Below are 23730 nucleotides of genomic sequence, written 5' to 3'. Positions count from 1 at the left end.
GTCGCGAGGTCGAACCAGAACAACCGGCGTAATCAGCTACACGTAACAATAGTATAAATATATATGACTGCTAGCTTTATTAGCGATTACAAACTATTTAAAGTGCTAAAATATTTATCAGAGAGAATATCCATAGGGATACAAAGGGCTTCATAGAATATGCATGGGAAAGCTTATAGCCATGGCGCACCAATCTAAATTTAGGAGCGGCTAGCTGAATTTTGACGGTGGGCGAACTTGAAATTAGGGGTGGGCGATGTGAAATTTGGGGGGTGGCCCAACCTCAAGTTAGGAGGTGGGCCAACTCGAAATTCGGCGTTGGGCCAACTCTAAATTTTGGGTGTGAGCCAAACTTGACATTTGTGTTTCGCCAGACCTGGAACTCGGTGGCGGCTCAGCCCCTACATTTGAATTTGATCCACCCTCAAATTTCAATTTGTCCCACCCTCGAATTTCAAGTTTGCCATTTGCAGTTTCAGATAGGCCCCCTCAAATTAAGATGGCTCGCCCCCATACTTAAAGTTGGTCCATCCCCAAATTTCAGTTAGGTTACCCCCAAATTATCAAGGGTAACCTTATTATCAACCTCCCAAGGTTACCCTTGGGAGGTTGATACCATGTTGTTAGCGTGCTTGCTCCCAGAAGAAAGTCCTTCGCTCTGGCAGATGGCACACCATCCTGCTTCTTCGGAAATCTCGGTGAGTCAGATATCAGTTCCTTCAAATTGTACTTCTATGGCGGCTTGAAGAAAGTCGACGCGTAGCCGTAACTGCGGCCCATGTAATGGCCGCAGCGCTAAGCTTAGCAGTAAGCTTAGTTCTGCGGTGCAGCGGCTCGGGAGAACTTGTCCGATAAAGCGGTGAAAAAACAGCTCCCACCTTGAAGACAAATATCGGTAAAGTCCGGATAACTTGCTGGAGATTACGGTGCAAAATTGCAGATATGTTTTGTAAAAACACTGCGAAACCATTTACGAAAGACGGAGCCGACGTGAAGTGCATCCGCTCCCTTTACCATAACAAGAGCAGCGCGACAGCGCACACGGTGCTCTGCTACGACGACTCACCACGGCGGCGCGGGCTTCTTGCCCCGAGAAAGATGGCGGCGACTAGCTTCAATTTTAGTGAGCCACATCCACTCCAGAAGTTTTAGCATATAAACTCCTTGGTCACATCATGTAACGGTAGTCGATGGTAGACCTCGGCAAAAAAAAACTTTCGTGTTAAAATAATTTCCAGAGTGCATACAACTGACATACCTTCACTCTAATCGTGCCATATTAATGTGTCTTTATGACCTTACCTAAGCGACAAGGGTGCTTTCTGGAAATATGTTTTGGCTGGCAGCAATTCAATGTGACTATGGTTCAGCAAATACAAAAAAAAGCTATACCTGCAAGCTCCGCGAAATGAAAGCAGTTACACGGACGAGAAGGTGGAAAAAGAGATCGATAGGCAGGGAGGTTTGCTTGTCGAAACACTAGCTGGCTAGCCTATGCTTGAGAAAAGGGCCGATGGGAATCGTAGGTAATAGGAGAGTTGAGATAAATAAAGGCATGTGCTTTATTCTGGACAAAAGTGGCATACGGTGTGAGTGCTATAAAAGACACCTATGTGTTCTTAGGAAGGCCGCTAAGAAAGCTGAAATATCCATTGCGCCATAAAATGAAAAGATTCCACGCTACCTCAGCCCTTCGTACAAACTATAGAACAGAGAATCGTGAGAAAGACTATATTAGCGAAGCTAGATGTCGATAGTCTTAAAGCAATCTGCAATGACGTGTTTCGTTTTTTTCAGTCCCACCCGTTCTGGCGAAACAGAATCTGGCCGTTCGAGTTTTTCCTGCCGGGGACACGGGCTTGGTGAAATGGACCAGCGCTCAAGACGACGCCAACAGCACTTTGCAGCACGCGGGTTACGTGCTCACGCTTATCTCAAGTTACGAGACACTCACGCGAGACATCGACCGCCACGCGACTGCTACCAAGTTGACGGCTCTGGTGCCTGGCAGAGAGTACCGGTTGTTCCTGAGGCCGTTTTACACGACTCAAGGAAAAGCTCAACATTGGCGTCGGTTCGCAAGACCAGGAACGGTCACCTTCCAGTCCCCTCAAGGCGAGTGCGCTTGCATCTACTGCGTCAACAGCCTTACTGCACGCGATTCTGCTGATTAGGGACACGATTTTGTTTCCTAGTTGGTGCATTTAATTGACGCATATCGAGAAGCGCTACCTTTGAGCAAGATTATATTGAGCAACGGCGTAGGTGTATAGCCGACGAGTGCCAGAAGTCAACGTTCTGAGAGGGAGAGATGGAAGATCACAGAATGCCAGAAAGAGCATTACGGCACGTCACATGACGCCTTGACACCAGGTAAAATTAATTATTTCTGTAGTAGGCGATCTGTGGCCACCCTCTTTAAATCGCGTAGCTTGATTTGGCTATTAGCACGAGAGAGTTAAGAGCCCCGTGTCGCCGAAAATATGACGTCGGCGTCGGCGAAGCTGTCCGTACGAGAAAAAAATGAACCCGAACCACGTATTCGGATTCACGCAGGCCCTCCGCGTGGCGCATTCGCGTTGCTGAACTAAATGAATTTCTCAAAGTAAAATGCGTCAGTAAAGTAAGACGGGCACGCGACCTTGAGAAATGATAGCGTCGGATTGTAATTAGAATTTACGCCAAAACATAGTTCTATTACGCGGAAACTCAAACACAAACCGGTTTTCCAGCTGCTGCTGCAGGTCTGTCTTAGTTGGAGCGGCGAGCTCCAGAAAGTTCGTATTCGATCGTGCCTATCATTCACCACCCGCATTTCCAGAATAACGTTGTGGTTACATAAGCTGCATTGCCCGGGAAGCGGGAGAACCGTCAGGGATCTTTGAATGCTATTGCGTTCCACTCATAAAGGCGAAGCGTAAGCGTCCTCCAAATTTTTTTAACTCGTTTTCCTGCACACCTGGACTGGTGGCTTAGGGCATATGGCATTGTGTTGCAAAGCATGAGGCCATGGGCTTGATTATGGGTTGGGGCACCCGAACCACTTTGTGGGTAAAATGGCCAAAATCGTTGTGTACCCTATGTTTTGTGCACGTTGAAGAAGCCTAGGTTTGATCGAAATTAATCCGGAGTGCCCTTCTACAGCGTGCTTCATAATAATATTGGGATTTTTCGGCATGTAAAACCCCAAAATGTAATTATGGGCCCTATAACGCAAAACTATTCCAAATGTTTTTATTCCAATCTCCTGATGTCAAATTTGCGTAACGGCCAACGCAACCATCGGACGGTCACCCGCAGGGTTGTCTGAACAGACCAATCAAACGCTCTCCTCGTTCATAGCAGGTGTTATGACTTTGTACCGCTGCACCCCGATTACGGCTTTGTGGTCCCGTAGCGCTCGTCACCCGTTTCGTGACAGAGCGTTGGTAGCGAAGACTCCGAGCCTGGCGTCGATGAGAATAACAAAAGGGACTTTATACATTATATACAGGTTATCATACAGGACATGAACGGGTCGGCATGGGGCCGAGTGCTCACAACAAACGCGACTGTTCTCGCACGGCGACGTCCGGCGAAAACGCGTGACACATCTCACCCCAGTCGGGAGCGACACTGTCTCCCGGTGGGTCGGCGGATCCTGTTTTCGAGGCGGCCTCCTCGCCGCTTTATAATCCCCGAGAACCATTGTCACTCAAACGGCCCAATACAAAGTCAGCACACGACGGTCGTCCGAGGGGTCCAACCAGCGACCGCGCTGGCCACCCGGTTCAAAGTTCGCGCGCGTGGTGACCTCCATGCAAGAGGAGGTGCGGCGCCGGGCTGTCTGGTACTCGCTGACACGTCCAAACATGCTGCTCGCCGAGGCTTCTCCCGCAGGACACCGCTGCCTGACGGCTCAGCATCTTGACTTGTGAAGGGAGAATTAGGGCGCTCGCAGGATAGATTCTGCATCTTGCAGATTCGGAATCCGGGCTTGTGGTGATGGCACAACAGCATCCCCGCCCTCAGATAAGGCGCCGGGAAGACGAGCTGCCTCCACGTGGCCCGGATGCCAGGCGCGCACGTTCGTCAGGCTCGTCCAAGTTCACGTCCAGTGTCGGCACGCCAGGTAACTTCACGTGCCCAGGTCCGACTCGCCAGGACAGGAGCTCTGCTCACCGCGTTGTCGCCAAGGCACCTCGACCAGCTCCGCTCGGGTCGTTCCTAAGACCTTGCTTCTCGCCACTGGTCCCGCTTGGTCGTTCTGCAGCTTGCAAAACCGACCGGCAAAAGGCAACACCCAACACGAACAAGTGCCCTCTGTCTCCCGTCAAACACCAGACAAGGCCATAATCCAAATCAACCTAACTAAATCGCTATCCCCTTTTGCTCCTGCTGCAACAAGAGGCAGGTGTACGATCTAGCACACAAGGCTCAAACAATCAGTTTTCAAATTAACAACACACCAAAATAGAAACAATTAATAATCAGCAATAATAATGACAAATAGAATGGTCCCGTTGAAATCGCTTGGACCGAAAACACACTACTGAGGTAGCAAATGAGGTCATTCATTTTTCCCGGCGATATTTTCGCGGAATCCGAAGCTGCTTATATTTGCGACCCTGCTTATCCGTGTAGCGGCGGTACAATAAGCCAGATTCTTTGCCAAATGAAACCCTCTTTTTTTTCACTCCCCGTTTGACGCTCTTCCTCAGATCGGCTAATGAACAGTCTTCCTGTTGCTCGCGAATCAGACTTTCTCTTTCAACTGCAGCCTGCTCCTGCCGGCTGGCGGAAACCGGAGCGAGTGTGGAGCCCGCGTCGCCTAATTGCGGCGTCGCGTCTATATCGCGGCTAGCACTGCACGCGTCACTCCCACTCACCTCCAGGACCCGCTCGCCTAGGCCAGCCTCCGAGCTCTGCCTCTCCCGTGACTGCTCGCCACTCAAGTTACCTTGATCAGTCCGTGTGCCGCACCGCTGTTCGCTCACCGACGCAAAGTCACGTTCCCTCGACAGCGGGCGCGCTTTGGACCTCGTGAGGGCCATGTACGCCACGTCGGCAAAGAATGATTTGCCCTGATCCCTCAGCAGCTGCTCCGAGCTATTTGAGAAGAGGTAGGAAAATTGCTCCGGGAGGGCGGCTGACACAGCGGCTTCGGTGTTAAGTTTCCCAAACTCTCCTTCAATGATAACCGTTGCGATCGGTAAACAGACACTCTCCTTCTCGGCCACTTGCCGTATCCTAACGCACTCTCCCGTAAAATCACTCGAGGAGACGAAAGACGGGTGAACAACGTCCATAGTTGCTGCAGAGTCCCGCAGTGCTCGGCAATTCTTGCCGTTTACCTTAATTTCCTGCACATGGGGCTCCAATAGACGTATGTTTTTGTGAGTTTCCTGTATCGTTGCAAAAGCAATTCTCTCTGGGCAGCTTGCAGCGATGTGCCCTTGCTTTTTGCAATTGTAGCAGGTTAACGGTTTCCGTTTTTCAGAAGAACGCGTCATTTCGTTTCGCTGTTTCGGACCATCGTCATCATTCTGAGATGCATTCTGTCCTTCCCTTACAGTTTCTTTGGTAAGGGATTCGTCTTCCCGAAACTCGCGACGCGTGATTTGCTTCCGTTCGTCGGGCTTCCCGGAAAACCCATCTCTTCTATCAGCTTTTTCTACGCGCACTGCCTTGCTGTGCAAGCTGCGGCGGGTGTAATACTCTTCCGCCAACTCTGCTGCCTTGTTTAGCTTAACCTCCTTTAGCCTATCTTGCAGCCAGAGCCTGACATCCTCATCAATGCAACGGTAGAACTGCTCCAACGCGATGCATTCGACGATTTTGTCGCGGTCGTCGTAAATCTCTTCGCCCTTCAGCCATTCCACCAGGTCGGCTTTTAGACGAAACGCGAAGTCAACATTCGACTCCTTACCCTTTTTTGCATACCGGAACCTCTGCCGGAAAGCTTCGGGCGACAATTTGTACTTCCGCAGTAGCGCTTCCTTCACATCACTGTAGCTCTCAAACGCCTCTTTCGATAAGCAAGTTATTACGTCTGATGCCTCCCCAGGAAGCAACGCTAACAGATTCTGTGCCCAGAGGGATCGCTCAATGCTATTCCGTTCGCACACGTGCTCAAATTTCACGAGGTATTTGGCCATATCCTCTCCGACGACAAAGGGTGGAAGTTGATCGCGTATTCTTGGAACGTTAGAAGTGAGACTAGGCGCCGGCGATCTATTTCGGGTTTCCAACTCTTTCATTTTAAGCTCGTGCTCACGTCGCTCCTTCTCTTTCCTTTCCTCCTCGCAACGTTCCTTCTCCTCCCTTTCCCGACGTTCATTGATATCCGCCCAGGCCTCTGCGGCTTTCTCAGCCGTTACGTCCCCAGTCCTCATGACCTCAAGGATCGCATTCTTTCTTTTAGTTGAGCCCAACTCAATGCCCAACTCCTCACAAATTTGGAGAAGTTCCTTGACCTTGTCCTTCTCCATCGTTCACACTGTCCTCCTGCTGTTTACCCTTTTTGTTTGAATATACCTGCCGTACGCTACTATAACACTACTAGTAAGACATATGCAAGTATTTCACACACTGCCCCGTTTTACCCCCTCAGCATCCCCTGGTTTTCAAAACACTCTTACTAGGCTTGAAACACACAAGGTTATCACAATGCAACACCAAATCCTTCCCTAAGCTACTATAACCTGTGTCAGAGAAAGTCTGGTGTTTGAGGTAAACTTCAGGCACTCACCGCGCCGAGGTAGCTGATGCCGGTCAATCCCGTAGCTGCCATCCAGTGTTACGACTTTGCACCGCTGCACCCCGATTACGGCTTTGTGGTCCCGTAGCGCTCGTCACCCGTTTCGTGACAGAGCGTTGGTAGCGAAGACTCCGAGCCTGGCGTCGATGAGAATAACAAAAGGGACTTTATACATTATATACAGGTTATCATACAGGACATGAACGGGTCGGCACTGGGGCCGAGTGCTCACAACAAACGCGACTGTTCTCGCACGGCGACGTCCGGCGAAAACGCGTGACACATCTCACCCCAGTCGGGAGCGACACTGTCTCCCGGTGGGTCGGCGGATCCTGTTTTCGAGGCGGCCTCCTCGCCGCTTTATAATCCCCGAGAACCATTGTCACTCAAACGGCCCAATACAAAGTCAGCACACGACGGTCGTCCGAGGGGTCCAACCAGCGACCGCGCTGGCCACCCGGTTCAAAGTTCGCGCGCGTGGTGACCTCCATGCAAGAGGAGGTGCGGCGCCGGGCTGTCTGGTACTCGCTGACACGTCCAAACATGCTGCTCGCCGAGGCTTCTCCCGCAGGACACCGCTGCCTGACGGCTCAGCATCTTGACTTGTGAAGGGAGAATTAGGGCGCTCGCAGGATAGATTCTGCATCTTGCAGATTCGGAATCCGGGCTTGTGGTGATGGCACAACACAGGTGACTTTCGCTTGCTTTAAAAACGAATAACATTGCCTACGTTGAGCGACTTGCCTTGTATGATTGGCTGACAAGAGGCGAGGAGCACACTCAGGTGTAGATGGATTTGATGGGGTAGCGCCAATGCACTGAAAATCGATAACCGGATGAAGATGGTGGTGCAGGCGGCCGCGACTGGTCCGCTTTCCAATACATAGCTTGCGATGGCTCGTCGACAATCGCGGCGGCATGCAACGGAAGCTTAAGAATGACGCTAAAACAGATCGTCAGCAAAGAAGAGTTGGCAGAACGAGGTCGTAAACGTGCTGAAAGTGCTCGACAACGTAACACGGCCACGCAGAAAGTTTTATTACACGCAAATTAACCCGTGCGAGTAGCCAGTGCCTGAGCGATCGGCGGCCGCCATCTTTTATTACTTTCGGAACGGGGAAGCCTGCGGCTATTCAGAAGAAAATCCAGTTTTTGCAGCATACTAATGCATCTTTAACCCGTACATGTCAGTTCGACGCGGTTAGTTTTTGCGGTTTTATGACGTCGCATGACAGGCAGGTGAAGTGGGAGCAGCCCGAAAACTTTTAACCAATAGTCGAGGGCTAATGGCGAAAAGGCGGAGACTAACAAGCTCAACTCAATAATTTTCAACTTAAAACGCTTTCGCAAGAACGTGGACACGATACACCATGCAGAAACACACGAAGCAGCGCAGGAACCCCAAGATTGGGATGGTTTTCACTTAAACCGAAGAGGTATACAGCTATTTTCCCAACACATCATACCCTTTAATAAGGACAAGTACAGAAAAAACTCTTTAAATCCACCGAAAATACCACCCCTACCGACACGGCGGAGCGTGCCACCGCGAACAACTCAACTGCGACCGTCACCTCGAGAACACTTGGAGCACAGACAGCGGAATGTTCAAAGAGCCACAAGACACACACTACACCAAAAAGGACGTCAACTACAGTGCAAATAGACACAAGTGCAACAGACAACCGAAATTCCACTACCAAAGTTTTCACACAGACCCCCACATGCCTGCCTGCACACGCACAAAGTAAAACAGAAGGTAGTGACTACAGTGACGGGGCCCGGCACTTTAACATTTGTACTACAGGGCCCGGTAATTTAACATATGCACTACAGTGACGGGGCCCGGCACTTTAACATATACACTACAGTGACGGGGCCCGGTACTTTAACATATACACTACAGTAACGGGGCCCGGCGCTTTAACCTCAGCCCTGCAGTCAACACTGTAGCGACGTCAATGGTCGCACTTCTTTCAAACATTCTATGCAAACAACTTCGAGCACTTCACGGCAGGCAGTGAACTTTATTAAGGTCCTGAGGAGCGACTCAGAAACTCCCTGAGGTGGCCGCCGCGAGCCGTTCCGACGTTGGGACGGGCAGGCCGTGCCTGACCGCCTCCTCCCACTCTTCTTCCGTGGTGAGATGACCGTGGTCCCGTAACGAGGGACACCGCCAGAGCATGTGTTCTAAAGTTCAGAATGGATCTCCGCAATCCGGACACCTGCCTCGCACGGACGCGGCGTTAGGTTGCCCCTGTGATCCACCACGGCCGCCGCGAACCGGTCGGACGAACCGTATTGGGCGACGTCGACGAACGCGACCGATCGTGGATCGTTGGCGACGGATCCGAGAAGTGCGGCCGCTCGGACCCGGCGTGTGCCTACATTGCGTTGCGGGTGCACGTTGCGCGGGAACGGCGAGACCGTGACGGCCTCCCGCGACCACGCGTCGAGCACGCACCGCCTTTCCCTGACGGGTTAAAGTCCAGCGCCTCCAGGATCCGCCTCCCCGCAGGCGAGGAAGCGAGCCTGACAACCTGGACTAACTTCTGTGACCCAACCTCATCGAAGGTGTTGTGGACCCCCAGCTGCATGAGCTTCTCGATGCTGGCGCCTATGGGGATGCCAAGCACTTCACGGACCGCGGTATTTTATTCCAGTACTGTCCACAACACCACGTGAATTTCACGATGTCAGCAACTTCCGTGCAGTAATGGAATACATTGATTGCACACATACGGATCGAACGACCGCAATGGGTACTTGTCCACGAATGTACAATCTTTTGCGTATGCACAACACCTATGATGATTATAATAAAGAAAGAAAGTTCACTCTAATGGAAGGGGAACGGTAAACACGTTAAAAAAGGCACGGCACATGTTCCTGCTTGTGTAGCACCAGATAATGAATATTCTACTGAAATAAAAAAAAGAAGCAGCGGGTAATTGCTCGCATAGAAGACCGATAAACATGCAGTTCGATGAAATTTGAGAAATAATGATATTGAAGCTTCCAAGACTTTAGAAGAAAAGAAAAAGAAAATTAAGACTGAATCATCGCGACGGAACATATCACAAGTCGCTGTAGGCGTCGAAGACCCTAGCTATAACGAAATTATTTTTGAACAGCTTCCGATAGTGTCCATGCAACAATGGTTGCTTGCGTACTGTCAAATGCTCATATGCTGCGGCATAAAGCTCACGGCACGGTGCGAAGAGGTGCTCGGAGCGAAAGCGAAACATTGCGCGAGGACATGCATGCAGACGCGAAGTCGGTCACCGCGAACCCGTGCGATCGCTGCATTGCAGCTTCATTCTGTTATGCTACATTTAGTTACACAGACAGCTATCCCACTATAAGAACATATTTCATATAGTTTTCTCAGCGATTGCTTACGTTTCGCGCAAACCGGTTCGGTGGAATCGATTGCGGCGACCGCTCGCAGTGTCCCAGCTCACTGTATGTAGTAGGCAAAGAGATAGCGTTTGTAAACCATGGTTACAGTTATGCATGGTAGGGACGCGCCTGCCACTTATAATTTAACTTCTTAAACACTTCTATCTCTCGTGGCGACAATACCCTCCTCCTCACCCCAAGCTCACTAGGCCTCAGGCACTGACATTCAGACTGTTGCAGACAGAAACCTATCCCAACCTGTTCACGTTACATGCGATATATCCGGAGATTTACACTGATGACGCGTGCCCTGCTTGCGGGGATAGATCAACACTTTCGCACATGCTCTGGGGATGTATCTCTATAGCAAGCCCTGACCGCAGCTCAGCTAGGAGGGAGGCGGCCCTCCGCAACCCACTCCTGGCTGAGCAACGTTGGGCTGTCCAGCAGGCCCACGATGCGGCTGGCAGGCTAGGCCTGTCGGACCCGTCGTGGGAGCGGCCCGCGACGTGCTAATACACTGTGTGGCGCAGGACTGTACGGTGACACTGCATAAGACTAGGAATGCCTTTGCGGGTTGCGTGACAGTGCCCACAGAAATAGTTCGTGTGTACGTGCGTGTGTGTGCTTAGGTTTTCTTTTTTTTTCTTTTTCCTTTTTTTTATCCTTCTTTCTTTCTCACCTATTGCATCCCCTTTCCCTTCCCCCAGAACAGGGTAGCCAACCGGAGATAATCTCTGGTTAACCTCCCTGTCTTTCCTTTGCATTTCTCTCTCTCTCTCTAATACGCGTTCTGCAGGACTGTAAAATAAAGGTTAATCAATCAATCAATCAATGTAAACCATTCTGTGCTTTCTGTTTGTCCAACATGATTATGTTAAAGGTAAAATACTGCCATTTCGAGAGTACTTGCAAAATTGTTCAGGAGGGCTGCCGCGTAGTATGTTTATTTAACCTTTATTTAACGCCGACGCATGTGAGGCGCTTCCGACAGATGGCGACTCCGTAAGTCGTCCTCGCCCCCAATACCGACATCTTTATAGTGACAGCCCCGTAGGTGTAGTGTTGTTAAAGCGACGGGCCCCGTCACCGTAGTGTGGATGTTAAAGTACCGGGCCCCGTCACTGTAGTGCAAATGTTAAAGTACCGGGCCCCGTCACTGTAGTGCAGATGTTAAAGTGCCGGGCCCCGTCACTGTAGTCACTACCAAAACAGAAACCGAGCTCGAATTAGGCCAGGCATGCAGTAATAAACCTGCCAAACAGGAAAACATGCCACGCAAATCTACCCGCAAAAATACAAATAAATTACAGACATCGCAAATCAATAACTCTTCTCTGCCACGAAGTACTGAATTCCTACAGGCAGAGAACTTCCCAAAAAAGATGCGAGCAACACCTGCCATCTGAAAGCACACACAATCTGCACAAAGAAAAATATAATCCCTAAAGGTCTAACAATGAAAATTTTACCAGCTCTAGGAACATTCCCACTACACCATCCTACAAACTGGCAAACGACATTACAGAATGCCTCACTTTCACATTTGAATATCCTCAAGGAACACTGCGCAGAACAAATCGAAAGATTTAGCCACAGACTTCTGAACATAGCTCTGACACCGGATGAGAAGAGAGATTTAAAGCATTACGACGAAAAACACTCTAGAAAATTTGTTCAAAAACAAAGGATAAAAGCAAACTTTAATCAAAAAACAACCTTCCAGGTCAAGAGCCACCACACACCGACAAGAGGGACCTCGAGTTTAGAAGTACCAGACGTGACGGAAACTTCCACAAAGTTAAACCACTTCAATGTTGTAGACATTTCAAAAACAATATGTGAAAAGGAAATAGACGTACTCAGCAAGGGCCTAAACATTTGTCCGACGAACAACACACTAAATAAATTTGAGCTTCACAAGGACCTCTCAGAATTTTCCCGACGAATGCGTATCAGACACTTTTTCGCACACACACCAGACACCGGGACTACACCACTTAGGGCCCACTCCACTTGGATCATATAGCTTAAAACTGTCAGTAAATAAATTATAAGCCAATCCTAGACATCAAAGCGACCTAAAAACATAACTGCGTTGGAGAGTCATATCAGTTCAAATGCTAGTTGCCGGAATGACATTGTTATTAAGGAAGCAGATGAGCGTGGAAATACCGTTATTTGGCCAGTAGAAAAATACAAGCACGAGGCTTACAGACAACTAAACAATCTAGAACGTTACCGTAAGCTAGATAGCGATGCGACATTATCCTATACAGTGACAATTACCAACAGGCTGAAATCACTTTTGGCTGATATATTGATAACACTGTCAGAATACAAATTTCTTAAAGCAAGCAACCAAACTGCCGGGCGCTTCTACCTCCTTCCAAGAATTCATAATATTCCATCCAATGAACTATAAACCGCTCTTATCCCAGGTCCCCTGAGAGTATCAAACAACACCCCGACAGAGAGCATATCCCCATTCCTTAACCACTACCTTGGTGACTTGCCAAAAGCAGTTCCGTCATTTGTACAAGATACGCTCCATCTGCTGAGAATTATAGAGGACATTAATACTAAAGGCACACTACCCCACAACACAATTCTCGCCACACTAGACTTCACAGCCCGCGACACCAACATTCCAATCCCCTACGGTTTATCTTCGAAAAAAACGAACGCTGTCTAAACACAATGCACAACAGTCTACTGAAGTCTACTTGTCTCGCCTTGAATTAGTCCTAACACATAACTACTTAGAATTTAAGGAGAGTTACTACCTACAGATACATGGTACAAGAATCGGTACGCCCTTTGCACTAACCTACGCGAACATATTTACGGCGATTGTAAAAACAGATTTTCTATCATGCTCCACTGACAAGCCCCATACATACCTACGATACATAGACGACATATTCATAATATGGGGACATGGTCAAGACAGCCTAGATAAATATTTAGCATTTCTAAATTCTTTTCATCCAAGAATAAAATTGACATCAGAATCCTCAACTGAGCGCATAAACTTTCTGGACACAGCAATATACATTGACAATGGAGCGCTAAAGACAACGCTGCATAGGAAACCTTTCCACAAACAACAGTACCTAGAATATACGAGCCACCATCCCAGACATTGCATACAAGGCATCTTTAAAGCCCAAGCCACACGACTACGTCCTATTTTCGTTCAAAACCAAGACTACATAGATAGACTCGATCAAGTTAAAGAAGCCCTATCAAACAGGACCCACCCAAACAGTGACCTTCAAAAAGCCTACACCGCTGCAACCAAACTTGATTGAGCCGAGGTCCTCAAGCCCCGTCCGAGGATCACAATAACGCCCAACACCTTTTCTTACTACTGAATTCTCGAACGCACTCCCAAACGTGCATAACATCGTTGGTAAATACCACCCAATTCTCCCATTCAACCAGAAACGTAATAAGATTTTCCACGACCCGCCCAGAGTAGCCTACAGTAATTTTTAATAACACTAATTAATAACACTAATTTTAAAGATATTCTTGTGCGCTCCAAACGAAGGAAAAAGACGAAGTTGGGAACCGGTCCCTGTGGCCACCCCAGGTGCTCGACATGCAAACATATTCAATCTACTACTACAGTAAAAAGTACAACGTCGATTTACGCCCACAAGGTAACTTCGGCTTTCACCTGCACATCAAGCAACATAGCCTACTGTCTAGAATGTGCCGCTTGTAGCAAACAATACACAGGTGAGACTGGACAACAAATTCGTACAAGACTCAATGGTCACCAACCGGACACAAAACACCAATTTACCTAAAGCATTAACCAGCCACTTTAATGAACATGGTCATATATTTGACAAAGCAAGGCTCTATATACTACAAATTTCCCTTCACCTCACGAAACGAAATATACGGTATCATAACTCATACGCAAGTTTAATTGGCTACACCCGACGGGAATTAATTTGGCACAAGGCAACTAAGAATCTCTAAAAGCAGTAGGTTAACCCGGAAATTCTCATATCAACCAAGACACAAACCGCACTGCGCTGCCAGCTAACCTTAATTATTAACCTCACCTATTCTTCCATTTTGTAATTTTTTTCTTGCCTACTATTCAATTTAATATACTCTTTCATGGTTTTACGTTTATATCAGTTGTACGACCCCCTTTTCCCATATGCACCTGCCCCCGCCCGCTTCTACGCACATCACCCTCCAATTGGTTATTCCTGTTTCGGTTCCCCTCTCTTTTCTTTTTTGTCTGTTATCATTAAATGTTTTTGAAACACCCTCACCAACACATTTCGAAGTCCCAGACGTCAGTATACCTTTTTCGGTGCCTCAGCCACACAGCGTATCGCCATTTCTGTATTCCGCCGTAACGACACCAAGTTTGAGAGACTAGGACTAACGTCCTTTGAACGACCATGCCAGTGCCTTCCTTTACCCCATACATTTCAACCCAGACTACTTGTCGCCATCTGAACTACTTCAAAATTACTCGACGCATTGCTGCTATTCAACTCAAGTCGCTCGTTCAACTCGTTTTTTGGGGGGGGAGGGGGAGGGAGGCGCTTTTGTGTTACTCGCTCACTGGCCACCTGACCGGCTCTTCTAATGCCACAAAAACGTGCCACCGGCACCCTTCAATGCACCTTAACCTCTGGCTTCCCCAACGCCCTCCCATGCGCCCTTTCTTTATTTTCTTGTTCTTTCTCCTCCTTTTTTTCCTCTTGGTGCCGCCTCCCCCCTCTTTTTCTCTCCTTTTATTTATTTTCTTATCTCCTCGCCTTCCTACTCTCCCGCTCTTGTCCCCTCGTCTTGGGAACGACGCTCACAGACGTCAGGCGACAGCGCTCATTACCTCTGAAGTCTCTTCTTTTATAACCAACCGCCACCAACAACACCCTCGTAGTACGTCAGTGAACTAACGCTTTAAAACTAGCATGCCGAGGACGAGGAGGCCGCCTTTGACGAAGATAGGTCCTCCTACCGAAACGCTGGCCAGCCTTTCTGAGGCACCTTATCCCTGTTTACAAACCTTATACAACACTGTGATATTCCATCTGGCAGCCCCTTTCTTGATTTTGAAGTATCGGGCCGTAGAGTTTGTAAAGGTGAGTCCCTAGATCTTTCTTGCTAGGTAAACCTTGAAGCCTACGTTTTACGTATTGTCAATAAACTTAAATTAAATGTTGCACATTGAAAAGTTATTTCCTTTTATAGCACTGAACAAGACTGCGTGGTACCAAGTGAATGGTTATTGTCTTTGATATGTAGTGGAAGAAATTGTAAATGAACCTCAAACTTGAATGAGATAACGAAGACATAAGTACGAAATAGATTTTTCACATATTTTCAACCAAGCATTTTTATAGACTCTTTCATGTCTTATATTTCTACGGTCATATTTATAATAATTCTTATAATTCTACGGTCACATTTTGAATTATGTGCCATCTGCGCCGACTTGAGGGTCTTACATCAAAGTAGCGCTCAATCACACTCTTCCCGACATCATCGAAACAAAGTTTGTTCATTGGAGATGGCGATTGTAGGCGGCCATGGTATCAACAGCCACATACTCTTCCGTCGTGCTTTGTTGTTACTTTGTGTTTATTTCTACCCGCCACCTCACTAATACCATTCTTAAAAGCAGCAAAATCTGATTCAAAACTCAATTGCAGAGGATTCTTGCATCGATGACAGCGACTTCACCTGTCCGGGAACATCAAAAGTCATCGCTCACATAGATGTGTGCGACGGCTACAAGGAATGCCCCCAGCCACCTTCCGAAAGCACAAGCCCTGACGAAAGCAGCAAGATTTGTGGTGAGTTCGACATTCCGATGCCGTGAACATGGGCACTATAATAGGCAAAAGCACTGTGCTTACATGAAAGGAGCAATATTTATTTTTTAATGTTCGACGGAAATATCTTCAAAACCATGTGTGATCACAACAATAAGCGAGACGGAGTATGTTAATATGTACATCGTTGTGAAATAAAAGATCCACAACAGATAACAGATGGAATGTGCTGACTTTTTGGGTCTTTAATGCTATTGCAATGTCTCTCAACATATTAAACTAGGTACTTGAATGCTGTATATCGATGCAAGAGAGTTATACATATATATATATATATATATATATATATATATATATATAGATATATATATATATATATATATATATATATATATATATATATATATATATATATATATATATATATATATATATATATATATATATACGCATGAAGGAGCCCACGAACCTTTTGCAAGTAAGAGGTGTAGACACGTCTTTCAAAATATTCATCGTCTCTTCCCTGCATATGTTATGTCGACTCCTGCGTGCTGCTGAACTTTGAAGAAACCCCGATATGACGTATTAGTTCCGCAGAAACCCGCAAGGTGGAGAGAGGTAAATAACAAAGCGAAAGTGAGACATTCACCCAAGCGTAGCTAAGTAGTAGAAAAGAAACCCATACAGGTTCCTCTAAAGAAAAGCTTCGCACTTCAAGAAAAATTTGTCCTGGTCCGGCACCGAACACGGGACTACCACCTTTCCGGGGCAGCCGCTTTACCATATGAGCTAATCAGGCGGCTAGCAGATGGCCGGCGAAGTCGAATTTCTCAACAACTGAGAAGCAAAGGCAAGAGTTTGACGTAATAGTTCTGCGGAAACCCGCAATTTGGAGCAAGCTAATTAATAAAGGGAAAGTGAGACGTCCACCTAAGCGTAGCTATGTAGTACGAAGGAAACCCATATGGGTTCTTCTAAAGAAACGCTTCGCATTTCAAGAAAAATTTGTCCTGGTCCTGGACAGAGCCCAGGACTACCGCCTTTCCGGGGCAGCCGCTTTACCATATGAGCTAATTAATCGGCTAGCAGATGGCCGGCGAAGTCGAATTTATCCACAACTGAGAAGCAAGGGCAAGAGTTTGACGTAATAGCTCTGTGGAAACCCGCAAGTTGGAGTGAGGTAAATAATAAAGGGAAAGTGAGACATCACCCGAGCCTAGCTAAGCGCTGCACAGAAAACCAATACGGATTCCTCTAAAGAAAAGCTTCACAGCTGAAAAGGCATTCTGTTGAATTTGAAGAAAGAAAGCTCCAGCTTGAGGGTTTTCCTTGTAGCACTGAGCTACGCTTGGATGGATGTCACTTTCGCTTCACTAAACCCTGTATATATATTACTTCCCGGGCTGTTTCTTAATTCATAGGCGCCGTTTTGAATATTTGGAACAGGTTTTGATGGCAGATGGCTAAGGGACGCATTATGGTACTAGTGTGCTCTATCTGCGGAACACGTGTCGTCTTAAAGTGACGCGAAGTTTTCATCAAACTAACGTGCCCATCATCACGCGCTTGGGCCAGCGGGTACGGATGTTTGAAGAACGAGAAGCCGCAAAACTTGCACAATGCACACTTGAGCCTCTCGTGACGTGTCTGAGATCGCGCCTGGTGTAACTGCCGCCTACGCCCCAAAACACGTCGGCGCTTGAAGCATTGTCTATCAGCATAGCTCAAACCGATGCCCATGCGGCAACGTGCTATTGATATCTGTACATACTAATCATTGAGCTGTCGCAAACCTTTGGCACTTGGAAATTGCTGCGGTGTGTTACGTCTTACACACTCTCTTGGAGTGCTGGCATCTCTAGGTGTATTTGCATAAGGCAAGTGATAATACTTTAGTGCGTGATAACCTTGTGTACACCGCGAAAATTGTTTTCACAAGATGCCTCTGATAGCTGCAAAATTCTAAAGATGTTGTAAATTGCATCACCGCTTGAAGAACATATTTCGTTTTCATTGGACTTCTTTTAAACAAAAGCCATTATTGCGCGCTGAAATGACATCTCCATCATAACTCATATTCTCATTTCAGCGCACAATAGTGGGATTAGTCTATTTTTATTATGCTTTAGATTTCTGAACACCTCAACATATATTTCTATTGCATCACGGAAAGAAACTTCCGCATAAATGCGTAATTATTGACAATGTTTAGTTATACAACTTTATATTTAGATATTTATGAAGAACTCACACAGTAACAGAGCCGTTATAAGCGAAATACACAAAGTATAGGAGCATTGCAGTATTGCTTATAAATACCATTCTGACAACACCCGAATAGCTGCTGCTCCAGTAGAACAGAAGCTCTACATTCGTGATGCATGCCGCATTGTTTTGTTTTCTAAAACGAACTGGCTCAGCACCTTGGCATACCTGCAATCTGCTGTGGTGCAAAAGGAAAGTCAGCTGTGGTGCAAAAGGAATGCCTTGTGCTGTTTGTCAAGAGCAGGTCATCGCCGTGACCTTCCCCGTATGAATGCAACGATGCTATTTTGACGTGTTCATATTTTCACTGTGGGACAATACAGAGAGCGCTTCGGCAACCTTATCCCCAGGATCGGCCGGTAATCTCAGGGTGAGTGATAAGAGATACATAGTATTGATGTAAAAAAACCATACCCGTCTGAACGACAGGGTTCTCTCAGAGTCAGCTCGGAGCCTCTGCTCAAGCAGCTCGATTAGCAGCTGCGGCAGATGTCAGCACTTCCACCGGTTGCGCCTCTCATTATTCAGAAAGAATTGGCTGATACTATTTTGTATAATGATTGTATTGTCACGTTGTAGTGACATTGAAGATCGACACAGCCCCGAAACTGTGAGTTACAAATTTGCCTCTTTATTACCCGTATATGTGCGCAGCAAAACAAGTAACACTCAAGCAAGACGATAGCGCCGACCAATGTCAGCGGTCGTCCAAAATCTAACCTGCGGGTCAAGCACATCGGCTTTTTACATTACTCGTCGAGGGTTCCAGTGTAATTGCTTGCGCTTCCCGAACGTGCTACACAATTCGCGTCGCGCGTCCAATCACATTACAAAATACTTCCTGGACAACATCCAAGGGATTCAACTATCGATAACATTCGAGAAACTTCAGATACATGCAGGCGTCGTCGTGCGTCGATGGGTAACGTTTAGCATTTGTTAGCCGCTGGAATGCAGTGGCGGAAGAAAGTCGAAGTGAACAGACGACGCGCGGTTCTTTGGCGCCATCTCGTAGCGATGATAGCAGTACACGTCTTGCACGGCAACCACGCTTTATTTTTTTTTTCTCACGCTTTCGCCATACCATCCTCCTCCTGTTTCCGCTGCACCCTCCTCCTCCGGCTTTCTCCACACGCTATTTCCTCTATAGCCGCCTTTAATTCCCGCAGCCCTCCACGTCGCTCTTTCATCCTTCGCAGTTGTGCTCGTTCGCTCGGTTACGCCGACGCTCGCCGCAGGGACGGCCGCTTGAAAGCTGCGCTCTAATCTCCACAATTGCTATTCACGGAAATGCAGCCAAGAAATCATGCCAGACGCGGGAAATTATACCAACAACGCTTCGCTTTCAGAATTTAATATGAAGGCTTCGTTGGCAGACGGAACTCGTTCCGCGGACGGGTCACTTGTGCAGTACATTTAGGCAACAAGTAGCACTTGCGTAGATCAGCCGTTTAGGATCCGTTAAGTAGACATTCGCAAAGAAAATTTGCTAGTGAATTGTATCTGGAAATCACTTTAACAGCAAATATGGATATCTTCGAAATCTTCAAAATTGATTGTGCTTTCCTCACCATGTCAGCATACACATGAAGCCTACTAGAGGTGTCCGTCAACGCTCGAACGTCAGCGTCGAACGTGACGAATAACTTCTAAAGCGTAAATACGAAAGAACACTGCTTCGCACTTATGTCGGTGTGACCTTGTCTTGAGCATTCGAATGATGTGAAATAAGAAACTTTTACTTCATTCACTTAAACTTTCTCTGTGTTTTTGTTTCTTGATTATGCAGCTCCGTATGACATCAGAAAGAGGGACATTGGCCTGACGTATTCGAATCTAACTAGAAGATCGATTACGTTAAGCTGGCAGAAACAGTACGGAGATTCCAGCGTTCCTCTGGAACTGGCTGGCTATGTGGTCACTGTCTGGTCGGCCAACGAAAAAATTCGTCACCTGCTGCCACCAGAAAGAACCAGCATCAAGTTTGAGAAGCTGCCTCTGCAAACGATATTCAGGTTTTTCGTGAGACCATTCTACACGTCGGATGGCCGACCCTTGGGGGAGCGAAAGTACCAGAGAGCCAAAGCAATGTGGCACGCTGCTGTATTCGACGGTGAGTTGTTTTCAACATTTTCAATAAGAGAATTCAGCTAATGCTACTTGCTAACGCATATTAGTTAACCTGGCGCAGAAATAGAAGATACCGAACTCAATATTTAACACCGAATAGGCGGAAAATAAATGTTTCACTGTTTCGATTACTAAAAAACATAGTCGCAACACAGAAACAAATACAACGCGTTGCAAGGACTTACTTTGCCTTTACTAATTTTGTTCAGTTAGAGTGCCGTGTCAGCTTACGTGCGTGTCAGTCAATACTCATTCGGCAAGTAACTGCCTGATAATGCCGAGATAATATTCTGCCAATGCGGCAGCATGCATTTCCTGCAGTCTTGCGCGTTCATTTAGTGTGTCTCTTTAGCAGCGCCACCTTTTCTAAGTGAGTAGACATGTTAGGTTGCGAAGACCGTCGTACCATGCAGCTTATCGCTGGCGTTGCTCGACAAAAGCGATCACGCGACATGAACGTTTGCAGGTTGCGACCGCTCCCCATTGCGCCCAAAGTGGTCTTTATATCTATATACCCAAAGTGGTCTGTATATCTATATACCCAAAGTCTGTCTGTATAAGATATTTGTGTTCTTTTACAGCACGTATATCTTGACCCCGCATTCATGACACTGCCTGTTCGCAGTTTTCGTTCAATACCTCAGCAACAGATTTTTTAAACTCCAAATTTCAATCTGGACACGCTGCTCCGTGTATTGGCGCCGTACGAGGACCTTGGAGTGGCGTGCCAAATTGTTCCTGCGGCGCGATGGTACGTGTGAGCGGCGTAGAGCAGCGTGGCTTCTCTCTGATTCTTCCCATGGGATGCTCCATCGGGTAGTGGTGCCGCCGCAAAACCCTGCTGGTCTTTAGCGTCGCCTTCAAGATCGCATCCGTGATGCACCGATGCGCATGAGCCGGTTACTGTGCGTGTGCGAGGCCAAAACAAATGATGATTTTAGAGCGCAGCGCTCAGGCACCCATTCCTGCGTTGAGCGTCGGCATCGCTCATAAACGAACGGACGGGCAGAGCGAAGGATGAAAGAACGGCCCCGGGGCTCAACGGAGGATGAAATAAGGCGACAGGGAAAAGACGTTGGCGCTGCCACTCGAGCCGAGTGGTAACCATGGGGCGAAAGGGCCCGCGGCGACGAAACACCTGCTCCTGTACCCCTCTCCTCCTCCCCCTCCTATGGCACAACCCCCATATGGAGTTTGTGCCATTAACTTCTCCCCCTGCGTGACACCGGACGCCGGACGGCGAAGGCTCGACTTAGAACAGCTCTCCGGTGACAAAAGTTATAAGCCCCAAGTACGCCGTACAGATGGTCAACAAGTGAAGCTGAAACGTGCGGCCCCGGTGTTTATCACTGGGCAAATCACGATGGTTCACTAAAGTCTTTCTCAATTATTGGTCACGTCCTTGTATTTCTTGATGAAGTTACGCACATGTTCGGCTGCGACGGTGAGAACGACGTTAGTGACGACGTGCCCGCAGTCCGCCGTTGTCGCTTGCGTTCGATGCCTCCAGTTTGCTTGGTGGCGTGGTTAGCAGCATCCGCCCGGCTCTGCAGCTTGCTATTCTTCAAAACTGAATTGCTTAAAATTATACCTCTCCGTTACGTAATACAATGAATGGATCATACCCCCTTAAACAATAGCTCACAACCACGTAAAGGCGGCCTCCCCATTACGACGACAGAAGAGAAATGAAGTGCTACGCTGGAATGACGTGCGGCAACGGAGCCAGTGAGGAAAAAGACGACGACGGTGGACGAACGCGGGAGCAGTGCGCCTTCACGCGGTACCTGAGGCTTCATCATCATCATCATCATCATCATCATCATCATCATCATCACGCAGTAGCGCCGACGGGCGCCAAAGAGCCAGCTGTAGAAAAAGACGACGACGCTCGAGCCATCGCTAATGATGACAGCTTTAGCGAAGTCCGACAACGTTGGCACAGGGTCCGTATAAGCAGGCTGGTTTAAAAAGAAACGTCCCAATCTATGGGACTCGGATGAATGGCATGATCATCGCAATGAATGCTGCCGCCTAAACAGTCTCGGATGTGCAGCAGTTATCCCTCTAATCCCCGTATTATGCATATTTTGAATGCTTACCGTTTGGATTGAAGCGAGAGATTAAGCAAACATTTTCAAAATGTGACGAAGATAAATAAAAAAACCACGGAAATTCATCAGTTTGTAGCAGCGGCAGAGCAGTCTTCAGTAATGAGTAAGGGGGCGATGCAAGCCTGCTGCTTCCCGGAGAGAGTACTGTATATGTGATTACCGTTTGGAAATGTTCGAAGAAAAATGCGAAATAATCAAAACCATTCATATTACTTTTCCGATTCCACTTTGTGAAATGTGCAACTTCTGCCGCATGTTGGCTGTTTTTATGCGTATATAAAGCACGTTGATAACAGATATAAATATTGGCCATTTTAAGTTTTATCATGCATATGCTTTCTCTGCATGCAGCTGTCTCTTAGGTGCTTCATTACCTCACTGAGAAATCTCGAGTGGTTGTACAAAATTGCTGTGGAAATTTCATTGCAGAAGACGAGTACCTGGACGACAAGCCTTTCCAATGCGTAACAGTACAAAAAGTGATCAAAAGCACAGATCTTTGCGACACATACCAGGATTGTCCATCCGACATGGGAAGCTATGACGAGAGCAGCGCTTTTTGTGGTAAGTTTTCAGGCACCGACTTTTCATTACTCTTATGCATGTATGATTCTTTGCAACGTTTGTCACGAGTGCCTGCCGCTAATCGATGTAAGAACAATTAGTGAGAAATGAATAATGGCCGATCACTGTAATCCTACATGCTAATACTATTTTGGCACAGTTCTTCTTTTGTACAAAAGATAGTGCAGAAACTTGAAATGCCACAGAGGGCAACATTCTCTACACCATAGCCAGCACATTAATCGTAGAGATTAGGTAGCAACCTTTTGCCACTTCCATGCCTACAAGTTTCTTGAGTAAAGGACCGATTGGCTTTTTCAGAACCTTCAGAACAACAGTGTAATGTTTAGTTATTGGTTAATGCAATGTGGCAAGTGAGTTGTTTGAGGATTAATATTGAATGTCTGCAGCGAGAGTGCACAAAGCGAGAATACAAAAGGCACACGCTCACAGGTATGCACGCGCATGCACATAACGCTATTTTCCAGTACAGATTCTTAGTTTCGCAAGTATATATATATATATATATATATATATATATATATATATATATATATATATATATATATATATATATATATATATATATATATATATATATATATATATATATATATATATATATTTATATATATATATATTTATATATATACACGCGGATGAGAGTAGTCAAAAGGAATAGGAAATGGGTGGGCTCGCC

General features: G+C 47.1%; 1 protein-coding gene across 2 annotated transcripts in view; it reads left to right on the top strand.

Moving 5' to 3' along the window:
• LOC135921759 (uncharacterized) overlaps nucleotides 1-23730 on the top strand; it is a 64309-nt gene that overhangs the window by 25925 nt on the left and 14654 nt on the right. For both annotated transcript variants that reach the window (XM_065456055.1, XM_065456057.1), the window contains exons 7-10: nucleotides 1798-2115; nucleotides 15835-15978; nucleotides 20012-20335; nucleotides 22896-23030. In XM_065456055.1, coding sequence (XP_065312127.1) covers nucleotides 1798-2115; nucleotides 15835-15978; nucleotides 20012-20335; nucleotides 22896-23030 — 921 coding nt within the window. The remainder of the gene's footprint in view (nucleotides 1-1797; nucleotides 2116-15834; nucleotides 15979-20011; nucleotides 20336-22895; nucleotides 23031-23730) is intronic.

The sequence above is a fragment of the Dermacentor albipictus genome, chromosome 8, assembly GCF_038994185.2.
Source record: "Dermacentor albipictus isolate Rhodes 1998 colony chromosome 8, USDA_Dalb.pri_finalv2, whole genome shotgun sequence".
Taxonomy (NCBI): domain Eukaryota; kingdom Metazoa; phylum Arthropoda; class Arachnida; order Ixodida; family Ixodidae; genus Dermacentor; species Dermacentor albipictus.
Note: the sequence above shows the minus strand (reverse complement) of the source record. Positions and strands in the feature narration are given on the sequence as shown.